Source organism: Taudactylus pleione, unplaced genomic scaffold (genome assembly GCF_031769625.1).
Source record: "Taudactylus pleione unplaced genomic scaffold, aTauple2 ptg000138l, whole genome shotgun sequence".
NCBI lineage: Eukaryota > Metazoa > Chordata > Amphibia > Anura > Myobatrachidae > Taudactylus > Taudactylus pleione.
Genome location: NW_028284540.1, coordinates 10,299,225 through 10,323,794, shown reverse-complemented (window position 1 = coordinate 10,323,794; position 24,570 = coordinate 10,299,225). Strand labels below are relative to the sequence as shown.

At 44.0% G+C, this 24,570-nt stretch overlaps 1 protein-coding gene across 5 annotated transcripts in view; it reads right to left on the bottom strand.

Annotated features, from left to right (window-relative positions):
* Positions 1-24,570, bottom strand: part of EPB41L5 (erythrocyte membrane protein band 4.1 like 5) — a 157,421-nt gene that overhangs the window by 58,990 nt on the left and 73,861 nt on the right. For all 5 annotated transcript variants that reach the window (XM_088473647.1, XM_088473643.1, XM_088473646.1 and 2 more), the window contains exons 11-15: positions 17,880-17,949; positions 16,829-16,998; positions 15,990-16,096; positions 15,081-15,108; positions 14,715-14,760 (exon numbers count right to left, since the gene is read on the bottom strand). In XM_088473647.1, the coding sequence (XP_088329773.1) occupies positions 14,715-14,760; positions 15,081-15,108; positions 15,990-16,096; positions 16,829-16,998; positions 17,880-17,949 (421 nt within the window). The remainder of the gene's footprint in view (positions 1-14,714; positions 14,761-15,080; positions 15,109-15,989; positions 16,097-16,828; positions 16,999-17,879; positions 17,950-24,570) is intronic.

Here is a 24,570-nt window from a genome sequence, read left to right as displayed (position 1 = left end):
CCGCATAGCAAAGTGAGCGAGTATGTATGTACAGTGCCTTGCAAAAGTATTCACCCCCTTTGCATTTTTCATGTTTTGTTGCCTCACAAACTGGAATTAAAAAGGATTGTTTGAAGGTGTGCATCATTTCATTCACAGAACATGCCTACATCTGTGAAGTTGTATTTTTTCTAATATTGTGAATCAAACAACATTTAGGACAACATAACAGAAAACTTCAGCGTGTATAACTATTCACCCCCTTAAAGTTAGTACTTTGTCGAGCCACCTTTTGCAGCAATTACAGCTGCAAGTCGATTTGTAGTCTCTATGAGCTTGCCACATTTTGCCCCTGGGATTTTTGCCCATTCCTCAAGGCAAAACTGCTCCAGTTCCTTCATGTTGGATGGTTTCCGCTTGTGAACAGTAATCTTCAACCACAGATTCTCAATTGGATTGAGATTTGGGCTTTGACTAGGCCATTCCAACACATTTAAATGTTTCCCCTTAAACCACTCGAGTGTTGCTTTAGCAGTATATGCTTCAGGTCATTGTCCTGCTGGAAGGTGAACCTCTGTCCCAGTCTCAAATCACAGGCAGACTGAAATAGGTTTTGCTCAAGAATATCCCTGTATTTAGCACCATCCATCTTTTCCCTCGACTCAAATCAGTTTCCCAGTCCCTGCTGCTGAAAAAAATCCCCACAGCATGATGCTGCCACCACCATATTGCACTGTGGGGATAGAGTTCTTGGGGTCATGGGATGTGTTGGGTTTGCGCCAGACAGAGTTTTCCTTTGTGGCCGAAAAGTTCGATTTTAGTCTCATTTGACCAGAGCACCTTCCTCCATACATTTGGGGAGTAACCCACATGCCTTTTGGCAAACTTAATCATGTCTTATTTTTATCACCAAGGAATGGCTTTCTGGCCACTCTTCCATAAAGCCCAGCTCTATGGAGTGTACGGCTTATTGTGGTCACATGCACAGATACACCAGTCTCTGCTGTGGAACTCTGCAGGTCCTTCAGGGTTACCTTTGGTGTCTGTGCTGCCTCTATGATTAATGCCCTCCTTGCCCGGTCTGTGAGTTTTGGTGGGCGGTCCTCTCTTGGCAGGTTTGTTGTGGTACCATGTTCTTTCCATTTGATGATGATGGATTTGATGGTGCTACGAGGGATCATCAAAGATTTGGATATTTTTTTTTAACCCAACCCAGAATTGTACTTCTCAACAACTTTGTCCCTGACTTGTTTGGAGAGCTCCTTGGTCTTCATGGTGTGATGCCTCTTGCTTAGTGGTGTTGCAGCCTCTGGGGCCTTTCAGAAAAGGTGTGTTTATACTGACAGATCATGTGACCGTTAGATTTCACACAGGTGGACTTCATTTCACTAATTATGTGACTTCTGAAGGTAATTGGTTGCGCCAGAACTTTTGAGGGGCTTCACAGCAAAGGTGATGATTACATATGAACATCAATTTTCAGAATTTATTTATAAAGATTCTTTTTTATATATAATGTTCTCATTTCACTTCACCAAATTAGACTATTTTGTGCAGATCCATCACATAAAATTCAGATAAAAAAATAAAATAAAAAACTATATGTTGTAATGTAACAAAAAAAGGTAAAAAGCCAAGGGGGTGAATACTTTTGCAAGGTCCTGTATGTATGTGTATATATATTTATATTTTAGAACAGAAGACAACAGCGGCACTCAAGGGACTTCAAAAAGTAGACTCAATACATACTTGTAATTTCAACGTGTCAGTCAATGAAGACTTTTATCAGGAACACAGAAAAAGTACAAAGTACTACAAGGAAGTGAATTTTCTTTCTCACAAGCCTGGGTGCTACAAATGCATTGGCTGCACCACCTGTCGCTATATGGAAACTGGCACAGACGTTGTTCATCCGCATTCAGGGAAACGGATCCCCATAAGATACATCTTGAATTGTATGAGCAAAACAAGAGATATGGTAAGAACTTACCTTTGTTATCTCTGTTTCTACGAAGTCCATAGGGTCCACAGGGTTGACCTTGGGGTATAGGTTGGGAACCAAATCCGGGCACCACGCAGTTAAAGCTTTTAGCTCCCAGGATGCACTGGGTCCACTCTCCCTATAACCCCACCCCCAAGCCAGAGGCACCTCAGTTTGTAAGTAGCCAAAGGCCGGAGGAGGAGAGAAAAAGAGAGAGAAAACTGGAACACTCAATAACCATACTCACCGAAATGGGAGACGGAAAACCGGTGACCAGCCACACAGCCCATATGAAGCCAGGTGCGTCAGGGCGGGCGCCCTGTGGACCCTATGGACTTCGTAGAAACAGAGATAACAAAGGTAAGTTCTTACCATATCTCTTGTTTTCTACTTCAGGGTCCATAGGGGGTCCACAGGGTTGACCTTGGGGATGTCCCAAAGCAGTTCAACCAAGGGTGGGGACGCTCCTGTGCTGAGAGGAGAATCCGTCGCCAAAAAGGAAGCATCCTGAGAGGCAAAGGAAACCAATGCCTAGAACCTTAAAAAGGTGTGGACAGAAGACCACGTGGCCACCTAGTAAGGCAAAACAGCCGAGGCGCCACAGCGAGCCGCACACGAGGGTCACATGGCCCGAGAAAAAACAAGCATCAACAACAGGAAGGCCTACCCATGGGTAGGCCCCTGAGGAAGACCTACGAGGCCATCCAAGCCAACATTTGGTTATAGGCCGGCCATCCTTTCCTGTGAAAACCAGAAATCTCAGACCACCAATAAGGAGTCCGATTTCCGTAAGGAACCTGAACGGATCACATAAATCCAAAGAGGCCAGACCACAGTCAATGAGGCCACACCAGCCGAGAGGACTGGGGACAGAATGGCCGTACCATAAGTTCCAGAATAATATGGAACCTGAAAACCACTAAGAAGAAACACAGGGCGAGAGCAACTCCCACCCTGACATGATGCCCTCCAGAAGAGGGAGCCACATGAGAACGCTCCCAATTCAGACACTCTCCTGGTTGATATAAACACCCTGAGAGAAAGAGAGAGCCTAAGCAATAGACCATGTAATGGCTATCACAACCAGCGGTTCCATTGACTGTCCCCGGAGGTAACGAAGAACCACTACTTACTCCCAAGGAGTCCCTAGGGAGGACAAATGGAGGCATAATCAAGAAAACACTCCAAAGGATGAACTGGATACCAGAGTGGAGCAATTCCATATCTTAACCATACTGACAGTGTAGAGATCCGCACTGTCAGGAAGACCAGGCCAAGTGTGAAACCCAAGCCAGCCGGAAGGAATGCCAGAATATCTGGAAATCCTGGACACCGGAGGATTGTATCGACAGGTACAATACCATAAGATTTATGGCTGCCACAGTTTGTGGTAGGTCCCAGCAAAAGCTGATCCATGTGCTCTAATCATTCCAACGATGACAAAGCCAGGGAAGCCGTAAGACCACTGTAAGGACACAGTTAAAGACAAACGACCCAGGTCCAAGGCAAAACCAAGGACCCTGAGACAACAGGTCCGGGCAGTGAAGCATCAGGGATGGAGTATCGATGTAGAGACTCCGAAGATCCAAGTACCCCTGACATCTGGGGCAATCAGGAGCCACCAGCAGGAAAGCATCTCCGTCTCGATTGAAAACTCTTCCAAAGACCTCGAGGAAGAAGGGAGACCGGAGAACACAGGTACACAAAGTGGAAGGACCACTTCACCGACAAAGAGTCGCTGAAGGTTGCTTCAGAATCCCCAGAGCTGAACTGTAACACCATAGTGTGATAAAGTCAGAAGGCCATGAGGGTCACCTCAGGGGGGCCCCCCCTGCTCACCAGGAGATGAAACCTCTCTTGGGGAAGAGACTAGTCCCCGGGATGCACGTCGTGACGGCTGAGGACTCCCGCTTCCCAATGGAGAGCTCCTGAAATGAACGCTGCCGAGATGGTCGGGAGGAGACCCTCGGACTATGTCCGAATATGTGACATACCTGTCATTGCCACCCAACGAACAGTGTTGCTAAAAAGGAAGCCACTGTCCTGACCCTGTCGGACTGAACCTTTTCAGGTTCACCGGGAAACAAGAGTTATGCCAGAGTAAGTTAATTGACAGAGTGGAATCGACAGACGTCCAACTGCACTGAAAAGGATTCGATCCAGACACTGTCCATAGCAAAGAAAACCCTGGACAAGATGGCCATAGCCACCCGGACAGGGACCGACTTGCCTCCGGAGAGAGCATCATCGTTTGAACAGTTATCCGACAGAAAAAACTCATTCCATCTGGAGATGAGCCAATTATGGAAAGGCCTGGAATGGAACTGAGCCCATTCCACCATGCATCCCAGAGTGTAAAGAGATCTGTCGACTGCGCAGACAACCATGTACTCCTAATGGAAGAGAGGAGATTCCGTCTTACGCCAGAAGAATTCTCAGATTCTGAGAATCCAGCAGGGATCCTAGGTGAAGAATACCCAGAGAGGGATGCAGGGAGGACTTTTTCCCCGTTGATTAAACGTCTGCACCCTGAAGAAGCCACAGTCATCCTGACCTGGCCGTAAAGTACCCCGGTGATCCCGCTAGGAGCAGGAGGCCATCCAGATACAGGAGCATTGGGATATACTGAACAGAAGAACTGTCAGAAAATCCAAAACGCTGGTAAACCCCTGTGGGGCTGAGGACAGTCCCAACAGGCAGAGCCCGAAAAATTGTAAGTGTTGCTGTGATACAGCAAACCTCAGCCCATGCTGAGGAAAGGTCTCTGTAAGTACCCGTAGGCACGCGTCCTGTATATCCAGTGATACCCTAAAGTCCCCAGGTTCCAAACATCGTATGATGGAGCATAGGGATTTCCTCCTGAGCCCAGGTAGCTTTAGGAACTGGTTCAGGGAATTGAGACAGAGAATAGGCCAAAGAGGACCATTCAGCCACCGCACCAGAAAGAAAACAGAACAACCAGTCCCTCACTGAGATAGTGGGGATGGCCTAATTAGCTCCGCTTACCGCAACAACTGCATAGCTTTCTGGATCTGTAAGGCCCTTGTAAAGAGGGCGTACCCTCCTACCCACGTAGCCGCGGCAACTTGACACTAATACCGGGCGAACTGAGAAAATCGGTATCTCCCAGTTGTAGGCCTGTCCCGTCAGACTGAAGAGATATCCGTAGGTTCAGAAGCAGGATCGGCTGGCAGTCCAGGCCTGCTCGGTACTGGATATGTCGGCCCTTGTAGATGCCGACAGTCTACGAAGAAACAGACCTTTAGGCTGACCCAGAGGACAAAAAAGACTTAACAGACTTAGTCTGAGGCCTTGTAGTGGGCATAGCTGTAAGCGGTAAACTTGTCGTTAGTAATACTGCCAATGTTACTACAATCTTGTCAAGGTCAGGACCAAACAATATCAACCCTAAAGATGGTATCTGCACCTCTGCATTCCCAGAGCGCAGCCATAGGGTATTACGGAGGATACAGTCGCAGCCGGAACTCTGAAAGTTAGGAGACTGGTATCCAATATAGGCATTTCCACCTATGACAACAGCATATATTACGTGAGCGACCAAATACATTTGAACCCCCGACGTGTTGGAGGGGAAAAAACGTTACAAATGCATCAACCCAATATGCAATAGTATTAACCAACCATGCTATAGCCATGGTAGGATGGGTAACAACTCCTGAAAGCAAGTATACTGATTTCAGGCAGAGCTACCACCTACGGATCCGAAGAATCCGACCACGCAGGAATGGGAGGCGTAGTAACGTCTGTAATCAGACGAGTAACACGCCCATCCCCCCCAGGAGGGGCTCGTGATGACCCTCAGGGAATTTGGGACAGGAGGCCAAACACTGTTGTAACACCTCCTATCTGGCAACAGCCAGAGTCCCGCTATGCGATCCACCCGCTAGTCAGCAACAGGTAACCCGAAGGCACGCAATACTGAGGGTGTATGATACAGGTGCAGGTCAACATTCACTCTAACCAGAATGGACCTGCTACCAGCCCTAAAGCAGGGATAATAATACCTGAAATGGGCTTCCCCCCGTGTAAGAGGGAAAGAGCCCCGAACAGTACCCAGTTCACGGCAGAGCCAACTGGGAAGTAACCACAGGGCGTCAACCACGCCAATTAGCGTTTCATAGAAAACGACATCCACCCAGGGTGGCTGTTGTGGTAATCCCTGCAAGGGGAATGACAGACTATTGTGGCACCAGGGGGAATTCATATACTGCGAAAAACCCCTGCAGGGAGCGGTAGTCTGTGTCACAGGGGAAGAGTGCAAGAAGCTGCGAGATACCCTGAGATGAAAAGGGCAGTATGGTGAAGTAACCCCAAGTGAGGTACAACAATGGGGCCCGCCCGGCGATCCGCAATTGAGAGGATCCCGAGAAAACAAACCGCCCAAGGGGGTCGTGAAAGAGGCCAGCACCAGATGACGCCACATACAGAACCCTTTATGAGTCAAATCCTCCGCACTAACACCTGCAGCACATGACTTGCAGGATAGTAAAAATGGGTGCAGTATAACGCTCTCCTGGTCAGACATATCTGACCAATCTTGGCGGAAATATTAAGCAGCACTATACTGGTCCTGACTGATGCCAAAAATTAGCTGCAGGGACCCATTTTCAGCGTATGCAACACACAGTTCCATCTAAAATATGGCAACGTGCAGCACGCAACAGTATGTGACAAACCACACAAATATTAACAAGTATATAAATGTGAGGTCTCAGAACCACCCTAAGTACAGCTGTATTAGGGCAGATAAAGAAAAGGGATAGATATACACTGACAGGTGAGAGAATAAAGTACAGTCAGCACTAGCATAAGTCACATACAATGCAGATATATACATATATACATAAACATGTCATATAATATACTGCACTATTACACTGCATTCAACTGCCCAGATTCAGTGTCTGGGAAGGCTACAGCGCTGTGTACACTGACCTGAAGGTGAGGTACGCAGGGGGACTGGACCAACTGCCATCCTGAGAGATTTCTGCTGCACCACAGAGAAATGGCCGCTGGAGACCTCAGAGGAAGCGTGGCCCGCGGAGGAAGCAGCTCAGCGACGCCAGACTATGGATACTGAAAGGCGCGCTGAGCTGAGGGGAGGAGCCGCTGTAACAGGGAAGGCTGCCTCCCCTGGCCGGCTATTAACCCCCGGGACGCCGGCTCCCTGCACCGATCGTTAAGTCCCTGGTGGTCTAGTGGACACACGGGGTATGGGGGGGCCCGCCGCCACTGCCGGCGCCTCCGGTCTGTCCCCTGAGACCGGAGGCACAGGACTGCATTTGAAATGCGCGGATCACCGCAAGCGGTGATCCGCGACCATACCTGCTCCCCGTGGATCCGGCAGCAGTCCTGGGCGCCCGCAGAGTCCGGCTAGTACAGACTCTGGGGTCCCGCTGAGATCCCCAGATCTGTACTGGCGTCTCAGCGCCAGCGGGGTGACGGAGCGGCAGCTTAGACGTCCTATGGACAGTCCGACGCTGCCGCTCTGAAGAGTCCAAAGTCCATGGAAAAAACTTTGTCCCTAAAAAAAAAAAAAAATAAGCTTAGGGGCTGCTAATCAGCTCCCCCTGCGCTAACGGTGACCCGACTCCGGCCGGGCACCAACTTAAACTGAGGTGCCTCTGGCTTGGGGGTGGGGTTATAGGGAGAGTGGACCCAGTGCATCCTGGGAGCTAAAAGCTTTAACTGCGTGGTGCCCGGATTTGGTTCCCAACCTATACCCCAAGGTCAACCCTGTGGACCCCCTATGGACCCTGAAGTAGAAATTTGTGGTTTAAGTTATCTGGTGTCCTTGCGGCTTGGCCTACATAGGCAAAACATCATGTACAGTGAGGATTAGGATGGCACAACACTGTACTGCCATACGACAAGCATTGGAAGGCACGGACACTGACCAGCCAGTGGCACGGCACTTTAGGGAGTTTAAACAACCCTTGGCCACCATTAGATACAAAATTGTTGATCATGTCCCCAACATGAAAAGAGGGGGTGACAGAGACAAACGTTTGTTACAGCTTGAAACATGCTGGATACATAACATGAACACTGTTGCCCCTCATGGTTTAAATGAAACATTATCTTTCGCTTGTTTTCTCTAATTGATGTATTATGATTCGTCACTTGGTCCCATATTCAATATGCTTTTTCTTTTTGCCTTTACACTTTTGATGCTTTTATCATTGCCCATTAGACCACAGCATATATTGTCTTTTGTGTTTGTTAGCAGACTATTCCATTTACTGTTCCCCGACTTGATCTGAGCAGGTTCTTGCTAGACACCCTCTGGTCTTTGGAATCAACTTCCATCAATAGGCAGTGATCTGTGACTTTCCCAACAAGTTTTGAGTGTTGGAGGAGATTCTGTTAATTTCTGCTTTAAGAGGTTTACAATCATACTCACACTAGACAAGCCCGATCTTGGAAGCGAATCAGTGTTTGGCCTGGTTAGTACTTGGGTGGGAGACCCCCTAGGAATAACAGGTTTTGTAAATCTAATCTTTTTAGATTTCTAATATATAACTCCAAACCTGACTTTATGGTGCCACTACGATCTGTTCTGCTTTGGATGTGGGTTTGCTCCTCTGCCCGAACATGTGGGATCTTGCTTGCTTTGTGGACTGTTTTGGCCCAACATTAAAAATATTTTGGTAATTATATTTTTGCTGCATTATGACCCCCTTTTGGTTTTGCCCATTTTGTTGCTTTTCTTCCTATATTTAGTTTTTTCCAACTATGTAGTTTGCGTGTTTGCATTCAAACTTACATATTGTTAGTTATACATATTCTTTGATTTCTTAAACAATTGATTCATTGATCATTTAATTTTTTGTTGCCTAGCTAGCAACTCAGACCGTTTGTACAATACTGAAACATGTTCTAGCGTCTCATCATCTATGTTCGTTTTGCTATATGGGAATAGTGCTATGTTTTAGATCTTTGTTTATTATGGCACTCATTTGTTGTCTCCATCGTTTGTTCATTTACATGCATTGTGTACGTCATTGTTTTTGCAACTGTTTATTTCTACACCTTTGTATTCATAGTAACATGTAACACGTGACCACCGTCTCACTGAGGGTTTACACTGTTGCTTAGGTAACTTCACTCATGCCACCGCCCATTAGCCTGCGGCTGACAATGGGATGCGAGCGTCGTCAACACCAGCATCACACGCCGGGAGGCATCACATGCACACTGACACTCCGGCCGCACGCTGATGTAATCATCGATCCGGGACAGGTAGGATGGGCGGACACACTTCACTTCTTTCACGCACAGTTCTAAAGAGTCTCTCCCCCCCCCCCCTCCCTCTCCTCGAACAGATTGTGGACAACTTGGGACCGATGACACAGTGAATTATCATGCTGGAATATTCCACTGTTGTGGGGGGGTACATGAAGTCCATGAAGGGCTGCAAATGGTCATCAAGCAATGCAACATAGCAGTTACCAGTCAATCACGTAATCAGGCAGACCAGGGGACCCAAATAATGCCACATGAACACACCCCACACCCTTTGAAGACAGCTTTGCACACTCTTGGCATTCTCTCAATCAGCTTCAGGAGGTAGTCTCCTGGAATGGTTTTGAATTAACAGGTGTGCCTTGTCTAGAGTCAATCTGTGAAATTACTTACCTTCTTAATGTGTTAAAGACCATCAGTTGTGTTGTGCAGAGGTAGGTTTAGTACACAGCGGACACCACTATTTGACTACTGTTGTAATCTATATGATGGCACCAATCACTCAACTCAGTAAAGAGAAACTACATTCCATCAGTACTTTAAGACATTAAGGTCAGTCGATACGGAAAATTTCAAGAACTTTGAATGTATCCTCAAGTGCAGTTGCAAAAACCATCAAACGCTATGATGAAAATGGCTCTCATGAGGACCATCCCACGAAAGGCAGACCAAGAATTACCTCTGCTGCAGAGGATAAGCTCATTAGAGATACCAGCCTAAGAAACCACTACTTAACAGCACCTCGGACTAGAGACCACAAAGTCTTTACAGAGTTCAAGTAGCAGACAAATCTCAACATTAACTGTTCAGAGGAGACTGCGTGAATCAGGCCTTCATGGTCATATTGCTGCAAAGCCGCCACTACTGAGGATGAACAACAAGAGGAGGAGAATTGTTTGGGCCAAGAAACACAAGGAATGGACATTAGACCAGTGGAAATCTGTACTGTGGTCTGATGAGTCCAAATTTGAGATGTTTGGTTCCAACCGCCATGTCTTTGTGAGATGCAGAGAAGGTGAGCAGATGGTTTCTGCATGTGTGGTTCCCACTGTGAAGCATGGAGGAGGTGGTGTGATGGTGTGGGGGTGCTTTGCTGGTGACACTGTTGGTAATTTATTCAAAATTCAAGGCACACTTAACCAGCATGGCTACCACAGCACCATGCTATCCCATCTGGTTTGTGCTTACTGGTACCATTATTTATTTTTCAACAAGACAATGATCCCAAACACACCTCCAGGCTATGTAAGGTCTACTTGACCAAGAAGGAAAGTGATGGAGTGCTGCGTCAGATGACCTGGCCTCCACAATCACCCAACCTCAACCCAATTGAGCTGGTTTGGGATGAGTTGGACCGCAGAGTGAAGGAAAAGCAGCCAACAAGTGCTCAACATCTCTGGGAACTCCTTCAAGACTGCTGGAAAAGCATTCCAGGAGACTACCTCATGAAGCTGATTGAGAGAATGCCAACAGTGTGCAAAGCTGTCATCCAAGCAAAAGGGGGCTACTTTGAGGAATCTAAAATATAAAACATATTTCGGTTTAACACTTTTTTTTGTTTACAACATAATTCCATAGGTGTTCTTTCATAGTTTTGATGTCTTCAGTATTAATCTACTATGTTGAAAACAATTTAAATAAACAAAAACCATTGATTGAGAAGGTGTGTCCAAACTTATATATATACACATACACACACACTATGGACAAAAGTATTTGAACGCCTGACCATAACACCAACAGGGACTGTAATGACATTGTATTCAAATATATATACTTTAATATGGAGTTGGTCCCCCTTTTGCAGCTATAACAGCTTCCACTTTTCTTGGAAGGCTTTCCACAAGATTTTGGAGTGTTTCTGTGGGTATTTGTGCGCATTCATTCTGTAAAGCACTTATGAGGTCAGCCATGGATGTTGGATGAGATGTCCTGGCTCACAACCTCTGTTCCAGTTCATCTTAAAGGTGCTCAATGGGGTTGAGGTCAGGGCTCTGCACGGGCCAGTCAAGTTCTTCCACACCAAACTCATGAAACCATGTCTTTATAGCCCTTGCCTTCCCCAAACTGTTGTCACAAAGTTGGAAGCAAAGCATTGTCCAAAAGGTCTTGGTATGCTGAAGCATTAAGATTGCCCTTCACTGGAGAAAAGGGGCCTAGCCCAAACCCTGAAAATAGCCCAATACCATTATCCCCCCTCCACCAAACTTCACAGCTTGCACAATGCAAGTTAGGCAAGTAACGTTCTCCCGGCATCAGCCAAATCTAGACTAGCCCATTTGACTGCCAAACAGAGAAGCACGATTTGTCACTCCACAAAACACGTGTCCACTGCTCCACAGTCCAGTGTCGTTGTGCTTTACACAACTCCATCCAATGCTTGGCATTGGACTTGGTAATGTGAAGCTTGCATGCAGCTGTTTGGCCATGGAAAACCATTCCATTAAGCTCCTGCCGCACAGTTTTTGTGCTTACATTAACGCCAGTGGCAGTTTGGAACTCTTCAGCTATGTAATCATCAACTTTTACGCACCATGCGCCTTAGCAGTCGTTGACCCCGCTCTGTGATTTTCCCTGGTCTTCTGCTTCGAGGCTGAGTTGCTGTTGCTCCTAAATGCTTCCACTTTCTAATAATATCACTTACAGTTGACTGTGGAATATCCAGCAGAGATGAAATTTCATGAACCTTCTAATTGCAAAGGTGGCATCCCATCACAGTACCACGCTTAAAGTCACTGAGCTATTATGGTATCACAAATGGTTGCAAATGGAGACTGCATGGCTAGGCGTTTGATTTCATACACCTGTGGCAACGGGTCTGATTGAAACACCTCAATTCAATAATTAACAAGTGTGGCTAAATACTTTTGTCCATATACTGTATATCTCTATCAGGGTGGGGAAATAAAAAAAAAAAAAAAGCATTTTTTTAAACCGTTTTTTTTCTGCATTAATGTTTTAATGAAGAAAATAGAATCCTGATTTTATTAATGCTCTGAAACATTGCTGTTTATTAGGAACCTTCATCAACCATGTTTAATGTTTTCTGACATTAACAATCCAAAAGTTATTAGGAATCATTATCTAATCAAGACAGAGCGTGACTACTTTCTTCCTTCCACTCATCTCAGTAGGACTGAAAATTGAAATAAAAATGAAGGAGTATAAACCATGAGATGTTTCTCTGTGTATTGCCTCTTTAATATGTTGAAGTTGTTTACCCTTCAAGATTGAGAATGTTAGTTGTTTTTTTCTCCTGTCCTATAGGATTGTCAGGGGAGGAGTTTGTGGAGGCTTAAGGCCCCTACACACAGTATCTTTTAAACCAGTGGTTCCCAAAATTTGAATCACGGCACCCTAGTGTATTAGTATTGTTTTCACGGCACCCCTAAGCTAAAAGTTTATTATTGTGAAATTCAGAAAAAATATAGTGAAGTAGAACAGTGAAGTAAATCGTGCTCATCTGTCACCCTTAAGGTGCCCATCCACTAGCAGACATGAAAACGACTGCACGGTCATGACATTGTAATCGTGCAGTCGTTAGTTAGTCTGATGAGCCTGCACTGAAAGAGCAGTCGTTCATTGTAGGCTCATCAATCATCTGCAAACATGCTGGACAACCTGACGATAACGTAAGGTTGAGTATGTTTGCACGATGACAGCTGTCTAAATGACCAGTGAGCACGCAAATAGCTGGTCATTTTAGACATTTTTGCAAACGATTTATTAACGATTGAACGATAACGATCGTTTAACTTAACAGTCTAGTGGATGGGCACCTTTAGGTTTGGTTATATAGTGGTGGACAGGTTTGTGCTTCTGTTTGTGAACATATTTACATTACATTGACCATAGAGAATTTGATTTGGTGCTAGACCACCAACCTGAGGCTCCCCTGCAAGAGTCCCGGACGCACCCCAGGGTGCCGCGGTGCACAGTTTGGGAATCACTGTTTTAAACGATATTGCCGTTTGACAGTTTGGAAAGAGATATCGTTTAAAAAGTTCCGTGTGTAGGGATGATAGCAATGCCGATGCTCCCACTGGTCGTTGGTCGCGGTCGGTTTTGTCTTCAACATGCAGATAGATCATCGATCTGTCTTTCACGATTTGCCACACATCGTTCCGTGTGAATGCACAATTAACAATGTCATGGCTGACACAGGTGCATGCACGGATCAGGGAGTTCCATGATGCATCGATCTGTGTATAAAAATCGGACACAGATGCACTAGAAGGGTGAAACTGTTCCCCTGGCTGCGGCATTAACCCCCCGCTAGAAAAAGTTTGGTGCCGATTATAGCAAATACAGAGGACCCCTACGCTTTTTGTCCTCCGTATTTCCATAACCAGGACCGGATCAGAGCCCAGTGCTTGGTGCGCTAAATACAGGGGGTCCCCTACGTCGTTTGTACCCTGAATTTTGGCAACCAGGGCTGGCTCTTAACAGCCCGAAGCTGGTTGAGCTTAATACAGGGTACCCCTATGTCGTGGGTGCCCCTATGTCGTTTGTGCCCTGTATTTAGCACAACCAGTACTGACTCACCAAAGCCTGGGGCTGGCTGTGCTTTGCGGAGGGGATGGAAGATCCCATTTTTTTTTTTTTTTATTAAATAACATTTTTACGGTTACATTTTTTTTATGACACTGATGCATTAGATCACAGGTTCTCAAACTCGGTCCTCAGGACCCCAAACAGTGCATGTTTTGCAGGTCTCCTCACATTATTACTAGTGAAATAGCTGCACCTGTAGAGCTTTTAAAATGTGTCAGTGAGTAATGAATACACCTGTGCACCTGCTGGGTGAGCTGCAAAAAGTGAACTGTGTGGGGTCCTGAGGAAAGAGTTTGAGAACCACTGCATTAGATGATCAGTAAGATCAGTCTGTGCTTCTGTGTCAGATATTTTTTCTTCCACAAAGATGCATGCACTGATCCGTGCAAGCATCTGTCTGCTATCGTTCACGATCTAATGATATGCAAATCATTAGATCGTGCACGATAGATCTTGTGACACATCGTGCAGCTTTTGCTGCACATCGGGTCCTGGAGCTGCCAGGGAGAATTCAATGGAGATAATTAACGAGATTAGATCGTTACCTGCATCGCTACTTTCCCAATTTGAAATCCTTGAGTAAACAGGTGAGTGTTGAGAAAGTTTTTGAAGGATTCTACATTATAGGTTTCTCAATCTGTGTGATGAAGCAAGTGCCATATAGTAATAGTCGCAAAACTAAAAACCCAAATTAATTAAGGACTATTAGCAGTACCTGCAATCACCCTTAAGTGAGCGGGGCAATAAGGAATCAGAAGCTGCTTCAGGCACCTTGGACACTAGTTATGTAGGGCTTTGAAAGTCAGGAAGCCAATCCTGTAAAATACATATATATACACACACATACACACACACACACATACATATATATATATATATATATATACACACACACACACAAAACAGTATATATATTTAAGAGAAACAGTCATACTTGCTGTGTTCCATTGTTTTGAATTGCAGGATTAGGCCGAGCAGCACTGCCATGATAAAAATGAATAGAACAGATTAAAGGACACACATCTCAGGTAACATACACTCTACAGTATCACCCAGGCCTCTATGATCACTATCACCATCCAGTACAGCAGTCACAGTCAGCTACTGCCCCCGACTGTCAGAAAAAAAATCACTGTCCCCCACCCATCCACAATCACTCAATGATAAATGCTCCCTCACTGGGCAATAGCTCTCCATCCACTACAGAGAGTTTCTGCCCCAACCCCATGTCGGACATTTTCAAGGTGCATTTATTGTGTACCTAAACTGATGTTTTGCTACAGTATAGATAGCTACTTACTTAGGGTTCTCGGGTCTTGCTGCCTGTGCTGTAAATGGAGAAATGAGAACTGTTTAAAAGCTAAGTAATTTATGATGTGTGTAGTATGCGCCTGCATACACAGCTGACAGTCTTCAATGCCCAACCCCTTACAGCTCATGAGAGAACTCCTGCAGCACCATCTCTCCCACCAACCACGTAAGAATGGCAGATGGGGATAGCTGCCAATGGAGAAACTATTTCTATTGGGATGTGGATTGAAAGATCTACAGTAAAAAAGGTAGACAATGTCTAGAAAGACACCAGATGTTAGACAGACAATAGGTCAACAGGGACAAAAGGTCGACATGTAAGAAGTTTGACAGGTACAAATGTTCGACATGGTCAAAAGGTCGACACTGAACTGGTCAACATAAAATGGTTGACATTTTGTTGTTTTCTAACCCAAATCTTCACCCTAACCCTCCCCTTTGTACCTAACCCTAACCGTCCTTCTAGTGCCTAAACCAAAAAAATAAAAATGTATTGATCATTTTGTATGTCGACCTTTTGACCATTTGTACCCGTCAACCTTCTTACATGTCTACCTTTAGTGTGTTGACCTTTTGTCATTGTCGACCTATTGTCTGTCTAACATCTGGTGTCTACCTAGACATAGATCTACAGTAAAAAGGTAGACCAATCAACCGTACTTTCTATTGCAGGGTCGGCACTGAAGCCCTATAGAGCATGTGAAAAGAAGGGAGGGGAGTACGGGGAACAACATTTCAATTTAGGAGAAACGGGCCATAAAATTAATGACATTTCAAAAATATATGACAAGTTACTACTCAATGTGGCACCAAACCCCCCCCTCCCCTCCCCCTCCCCCTCCACCAGCAAACATGTTTGTGCTATGCATCATACTGGGAATTTGCAGTGATATCACACCTCTCATTAACATGGTTCTCCTGGAATAGCGTTTGCTGGGTCTGCGCTCAAAGGATGTTGAACGCCGTGGCTTGCTGGACTTTGTGGTTTGGTATTCAGTCTTCCCACTACCAAAAGACAGGAGGAGAGGAAGAATTGTCAAATCACAGTGTTAGCGGGATAAGATGTATATTGTAGCCTATGCGTCCTCCCAATCCCCAGACCATCAGGAAGAAATACATTTGGTTTCTTATCAAATACCCCTCCTAGAGAAACTGTCATTTTCTATAACCGACACAGTTACAGCTCTGCCCATCAGTCCTATTGTCTGAAACTCCACCAGAAAGGTCTGTGACAGAAGGATTTCCAGATGTCAACATAAGAACAAGAAGCAGTGCTGGCAGGGGGTCTCTGGCTTTAAACACCTCAAATTAAGCCAATCTGCTGAGGAGGGGGTGTTAGCTAACTTCTAGATTATATTTTTTATGTGGATTTACACTCTATAACAATAATTAAAGGAGAAATATAATTTGACATGGTTTCATGGAAGCATGTCATTCTGACATAACTTAGATATGGCCAGAAACACACTTCACACAAAAAACACTCAAGTCCCCTGTATAGAGGTTATTATGTTGTACATCAATCACAAGCAATTGCATTAATTGCTAAATGGGAAGGGACACACTATATATTCACATACTGTATGTGAACCATAATTCCCGGTTACTTTTGGACCATTTTAGACCATAAAAAAGGTGCTTTAGATTCTTCCCACACACCATCGATCATACAGGAAAGGTTTAGGATTTGCATTAAGAAGGGATTGTGGCAAAATAGCAGATTGAATCCTTCCTCACCTGTATCTGAAACGAGAACCAAGGCGTATAAATCCTGAGCGAGCAGAGCTCTTGTGGACAGGGCCACGGAGACGGAAGAAGGTGTGGTGCTCCACAGCACACTTCCACAGGTGTTTACAGGCCTTCGGGTGGTCCATCTTAAACACGAACGTGTGTTCCTGCTCCTTGCCCTTAATGATAAGAAACAAGGATGGACTATTTTAGAATGATGGGCAGCCTGCTAAGTACTATTAGGGTCAGCATTTAGTGGCTCTTGGGTGTAGACAACGCAAAGTTTCCCTTAAGGGGTATAAGGTTGCATCTCAGGAATACCATATAAAGATCTCCCATCATCTACACGTAAAGGAGGCAGCCATAATTAAAGTAGGATGGACCAAATTGAGCCTATAAATTCACAAGGAGATGCTGAGGTAACCAGTATGTAGCACATTGGTGACACTAAGCATTGTGTACTCTGATGGGAAAATGCTATATAAGTGATGGTAGTCACTTCCATAAATGCGTACCATGATATTCTTAGGTATTACTGGTATTTTAATAGGTAAAATATGGTGTACTAATAAACAATGTTTCACAAAACGTATTACGACATATGGGAGAGGTTATTATATATTTTACCCTATCTATATATCTTAACACAAGTAACAGCTGACAATTATTTTTCTGTTTCCTTACTAAAGAAACTCAGCAAGAAAAAGGGGACACACTGAAAGGTCTGAACATACAAAAAAAAGATCATAACATGTAACTTTTAATCAAATATAGGTCATATTAGAGGCTTAGAATAAATTAAATATACATTCTGAACACTGCAAGGCAAGTAATCACAAAGTAGGTGTGGTGTGGTCAGAGGTGTTACTCAGCCTCAGGTATGGTTTCTTTAGCCATGGCAATTTAATGGATTGACCCACAAAGAAGAATGACCCCCCAAAATATAATGAGTAAATTATGAAAACAGAGGAAAGCCTCAAATCTGGCAAAAACACATTCTTTCTGCTGCCCTCGAACTACTGTACAGCAGGAAATGTAATGTACATGACGGATCTGTCACCTGCTCATCATCTTCAACCACAACCAGTGTCAGTTTGGTCTTCTTGAAATCTAGGCGAGTTATTTTTGGCCTGTAAGAGAAGGAATAAATATATCAGTATGGAGGAGGGGAGCCTCCTCTACTGTGGTTACTTGAAACCAGCCTACGGTTGAAGTTACATCTTAATATATTCAAAACTGATTTAGTGAGCCCTCATGTTCTGAGTAACCCGCATAGCCAGTTATTCCAATATTACCCTAAATACCCTTATGTACCAGTGACTGGGGACTCTGTTCCTTCTCATCCAACAGTTGTTACTGTAATGGGGTTCATGTACAGCTGGATGTTCAACAGGATTTTTTTTTCTTTTTGCATAGAATATACAAATATGTGCACTAACGCAGATGCACTTCTCAGGAAGCGTATTTCTTGCAGGTGCAGAAAGACCCAATAATGATCAGCAGCATAAAGGCCCCCATACATCAGCAATCTGAAAACCACAATTTAACAATTTGAAGATTTATTGCCCGATTTTAGGATTTTCCAATCTAGCAATCTGCACCCATACATTACAGATCTTTTTCAGTGCTTTGCAGATCGATTGCAGCAAACACAGATCTGCCAATCTTGTCCATACACTAGCAATTTACAACCCCAATCAATCTGTGAAATCAACATGTTGGACAACCTGATTTAACAATTCCAAATCACTTTTTGGTTGCAATCTGTGAAGCCCATACATTGCAGATTTTTATACACAACTGATTGCAAATTGCCACAATCAATTGCTGATGTATGGGGGGCTTTAGTCACTTGTGTGTGACAGGTTGTGGACTGACCTCTCCATATGACAGTACTTAAATAGTTAGTAATGCGGTTATACTATAGGAAGTTGTGGTCATCTTTTCACATTAACTGACGTATCCATTTGAACTGTGACCGGAAGGAATATCCTCTTTTCATTTTTAAAGGGAGAACTGGATGTTTGTATTTAATTATATGGTAAATGCAACTTTCATATATAAAAAACCCATGTTAAGACAATTTTCTCATATATAGGACACTTAATTACATGACTTTGGCATTTACTACGAATGCTGTCAAGCCACATCTGTCAGCTATAGTGGTATGAAGTATACATACTGATTACTTCTGACTTACACATGGTATACACACTACTGATGTAGCTCTTGAGATGTATCAGTCAGAACATATACAGATTTATGTGATAATTTAGGCAAGTGTAATTGCCTACTTGCACTTGGGGCACACGTGCATACTACTGTACATAAGCCCCAATATATACAAATTGTTCTCCTTGATGGGTCAGTGCACTATATTAATAAAATAGTTTGAGTGCTTGTGGTTTGCAGCAGCAGATTTGGGTATGCTGTGCCCAGGACAGAAGGTGACACCGCCCTAGGAGTGCAAGATGACTAATTAGAAACACACAATGAAAAGAGTATTACATCCAACACAACAGCCAGGGGCTCCACTTCCTCATAGGTAAACAAGTGACTCTCCCTCCCATACAGCGCTGTGTACTAGTTTTTGGTTACATGGAACAGGTAAGGTCATGTCACAGTGACATCTGCTATTGGACATATTTTAAGCAATCTTGCTGGTAAAATGACACATTGCTTTGGAATTACAAGGGTTGTATCTATTATACACTGCAGAGGAACTAGCCGTTCAATACTAGGCAACTACACTGCCACCTGGTGATAAACTTGTGTTTTGCAAGGTCTAAAACTAGCTCAAATGGCTGCCAGGCTATACTTGGACATGTAATTCCATAAGGGCTGCTGCACTACAGAATTGAATATTCCTGAGGGGTTCCGCGTTAAAAATGCACCCACGATAAGAAGGCATAACCCGGAATTTTGCCGCAGATGGGTGGCATCTTAAAAAAGTGCAGCTTCGACCTTATTCTTCTGGTAATAGAAGAAGCTTCCAGGGAACTCAGTGTAATAAAAACAAAGCGGATGTCCTTTGAGAAAGCACATTTAAACACAATAAGGGAAGATACGAATATGAAATGGTTGGAGAAATTATCGGCACAGGTGGACGGGTACAGGAGGGATTTGGTTAATTACAAAATGGAGAAGTTACAAAAGGTACAACAAGACTATCAGGAATGTAGGGTATACTCGTGGATTAATAATCCTGATCAGCAGTTCTCCGGCCGTAGAAGAAACAGATAATACAGACCACCTAAAAGGTATGGAGAACTTTCTAATGGGCATATACCTCTAATAGTGATTCGTAGGAACCTTCAGGAGATTATTCCAAGAAGCCTCCTTTGCAAGTCAGTACTCTTGCACAGAGAGGCGCGAAAGGAGGCACCCTACACATAGAAACAAGCAGTGGGAGAGGAACCTCAAAAAAGACGACAAAGACAACAACATAATCTTCAATTTGTCTAAAATAACTTTCTAAGGACGAAATAAGCATTTTATATAAGGGCTTTTCCTTTGTTCCATCTAATAATTTGAATTAATTCCAATGGAAATTGGATATGTATAAAATCTGTAGACATTTGAGGATTATTTTTTTCAATCACAAGAAGTTGAGGTTGGGAATCGAGAAATACAGAGGTCTAAAAAAAAAAAACACACTCTTTGACCCAGTGTCCACGAATCCAACTATTAAAATGTTTTTCAAGGGAGTTAGAAAACAAGGTGATCATGAACGCCAGGACAATGAAACATCAACGTAGCAATATAACCAAGCCAGAAAGACCGGCACTTAAAAACTTAAGTTCATATCAAGACATAGTTTTCCGTCAAGCCGATAAGGGTGGAGGTGTGGTCGTTCAAGACCTAGACCAATATAAAGAAGAAATATACAAACAATTAGGGGACACTGTTTACAGAGAACTACCTGAGGATCCTACAGAAAAATTTAAAATAGAATTAGGTAAGATTCTCAAACATTCTGAGGAAAATCATATCATTAGTGAATATACTCACAAGGCATTGTGGCCTGTTGCTCCGGTATTTTATACCATCCCCAAATTACACAAGGACCCTGTCTGTCCTCCAGGTCGCTCTATAATTGCGGCAAGAGACTCAATCTATTATGAAATTGCCAAATACTTGGACAAATTCCTGCAACCGGTTATACAGGGTCAAGGGACGTATTTAAAAGATACAACTACGTTTCTCCAGAAGACATAAAACTTTTGTCACCTCTACCAAAGGGATCGTATCTATGTACACTTGACATAGTTAGTATATATACTAATATTCCCCACAACAAGGGACTTGAGGCAGTGAGAAAACTCCTCACTAACAATAATAATTATACAGGGCCAGATTTGTAGTTTTTCCTTCAATTGTTAGAATTAACATCAACAAGGAATTATTTCTTATTTGACGGTAAATAGTATATCCAGCTACAGGGATGTGCCATGGGATCATGTGTTTCGCCGGCATTTGCTAATGCGTTTATGTTTGAAGTGGAGAGACAATTATTCTTTACAAATGTGGATTTCTCACGACATATCTATTTTTTGTGAGGTATATAGACTACTTATTTGTGGTGTGGATGGGATCGAAATCTCAATTTATAGAAATGATGTCCACAGTCAACAGTCTTGATGAAAACATAAAATTTACCTATGAAATAAGTGATGTTTCAGTGCATTACTTGGATGTACAAATTATAATTGCCTCCAGACTACGGTGTATCATAAGCCTACAGATAGGAATAATACATTGCATGCTACTAGCAAACATCCGAGGTCTATGAAGAGAGGACTCCCATATTCCCAATTTCTGTGGGCACATCGGATTACCGGCGATTTGGACAAAACTAAAGAAGAGATTGATCGGATGATCAAGGATTTCAGAATAAGGGGATATGGACAGAAAGCTTTTGAAAATCAAAGAGAAAGTTTTAGCCATTCCTAGGAAGCAACTTCTTAAAAACAAAGAATAAAAATCTGCTGATGGGGATAGAAGGTTTCCTTTTGTTCAGCACTATAATAATTCTAGCTCCTATATTGCTCAATCAGCGAAACAATTATCGCCTATGGTGATGTCTGACACTGACCTGACAATATTCAAGGATACCAAATTTATGCCGAGTTATACTCGCAACGAAAAATTTAAAGATATGCTAGTCAAAAATGATGTAACATCTAGGGGGAAACCACGAGTAGTTAATTTTTTTGTCCCGTAAACCGGGTTGTTATAGATGCACAGGGTGCACAACCTGTGGATATCTAGAAATGGGTAGCACCTTTACACACCCGCATACGGGTAAGCGTTTGCAAATACGGCATGTTGTCACATGCTCCACAGCCCACGTTGTGTATTATATTCGTTGTCCGTGCGGTCTGCTCTATATAGGGAAGACCATTAGACAATTTAAGGAGAGAATGGCCTTTCATAGGTCCACTATACGTCCGGCCTTGTAAGGGAGAGAAGTGGATCAGCCTGTAGCCAGGCACTTTAAGACCCATAAACATAATTTATCCACACTTGGATATAAAATCATTGATTTCATTCCTAAGTCCATTAGAGGGTAAAATAGGATGTATGATCTTTTAAAGTGCGAGGCACGTTGGATCCAGTATCTAAACACAATATCCTCTTATGGTTTAAATGAGAATTTTAGTATGAATTGTTTTGTGTAATTCTATAGTTGCTGAATTTAGCCCTGATTAAGTATTCCAGGTAGAGTGAACACATGTTGTATCGCATGTTAGTCATAATGTACTGTACATTTATTTATAGTGTGGTGGAGAGTAGCACTAGTTGCTTAGCAACCCCCCGACTTTTCTCCAATTCTACGGGGGATGCTGGAGACTCTGGAATTAAGCAAGTGTGTAAGGAGCCTGGACACTTTCAAAGTTGGCTATATTGCCATCAGGTTTTTTTACTAACAAATGAGGAGGCGGAGTACGACAGCTGTCTTGACAAAAACAGCAAGCAACATAACTAACAATAAGTGCCTCCCCATGGAATCGGAAAAAGATATTTTACGCTGATTAAAAAAAAAGGAGAGTTATGGTAACACTTACCTTTGTTAACTCTCTTTCTCCGTTAACTCTCTTTCTTCGAAGTCCATAGGGTTCACAGGGAGACATTGGGGTGTAGGTGGGACTTGGAGGACCGGACACCAACAGCAAAGCTTTTCAATCCCAGGATTGAATCCTTCCCCCTATATCCTGCCCGCAGCCTGAGGGCACTTCGGTTTTGTTAACAAGCCCAAGGCAGGAGCAGGTCAGGAGAGAAGATTGTTACACTGAAGAATCACACTCTCACACAGTGAAGGAAACAAGTGACCAAAAGAAAAAACCCATAAAAGCCAGGCGTGTCAGGGCAGGTGCCCTGTGGACCATATGGACTTCGAAGAAAGAGTTAACAAAAAGGTAAGTTTTACCACAACTCTCCTTTTCTTCAGGGTCCATACAGCTCCACAGGGAGACAGTAGGGATGTCCCAAAACAGTTCTTCAAGGACGGGAACGCTGCTGAGATGATAGGAAAACCCTATGCCCGAAGGAAGCATCCCGAGAGGCAAATGTATCAAAGGCATAAGACCTAAGAAAAAAGTGTGCACAGAAGACTAGGTGGCCGCCCTGCACAGCTGTTCAGCTGAGGCACCACGCCGGGATACCCCCAGAGTGAGTAGAATGAACAGATACTGTAGCCAGCACAGGCAGGCCAGACTGTGTGTAAGCTTGGGAGATAGTCATGCGAATCCATCTGACCAGTGTCTGTTAGATGGCCATCCCTTCTTGTGGAATCCATATAGGACGAAGAGGGAGTCCAATTTCCTGATGGAAGCAGTGCAATCCACGTAGATCATTAGAGCACTGACCACATCCAAAAAGGCCTCAGCTGCCAAGAGGTCTGGTGATTGAAAAGGCCGGAACCACAATTTCCTCATTTAGGTGGAAACGAGAAACCACCTTGGAAAAAGCCCGGGCGTGTTCTAAGAATAGCCCTGCCCCAATGAAAAATTAAAAAGAGAGAGTTACATGAAAGTGCCCCTAATTCTGATACCCTACGGGAAGATGCGATAGCCAGAAGTAACAGTCGTTGCAGGGAGCAACTTGACATCCACTGATCATAGGGGATCGAATGGAGGTTCCTGAAGTGCTTGGAGGACCGCTGCGCTGGAACCAGATAGACAAAGCAGAGACCTGCACTTTCAGAGATGCTAGGCAGAGGCCTAGATCCAATCCAGCCTGAAGGCAGGCAGGAAAGAATTCTAAACCCCTTAAAAACTTGAGAGTCATAGTATCTCGGAGCACACCATTGGAAATATGTATGCCATATTCTGTGATAATTCCTGGCTCAGGCCAGTTTAGAGCTGTAAAATTCCTTAGCCGTTAGGAGGAATGTCTCAAGAGCCAAGCCGTCTATGGAGAGACTTTGAAGATCAGAGTACCAATGGCGTCTGGGCCAAGCCGGAGCTATCAACAGGACTGTGCCCCCTTCCTGCTTGGACTTTCGAAGAACTTGAGGAAGCAGGGATATTGGGGGAGAGAGATATGCCAAATGGGAGGTCCATTTCACTGACAATGCGTCCACGAAGGCTGCGTCGGGGTCCCTTGTCCTGGTTCCATATACTGGAAGATTGTTGCTGTGTCTTGAGGCCATGAGATCGACATCCGGCAGACCCCATTTGTCCTCCAGGAGCTGAAAGACTTCTAGATGTAGAGACCACTCTCCTGCATGCACGTTGTGACGGCTGAGG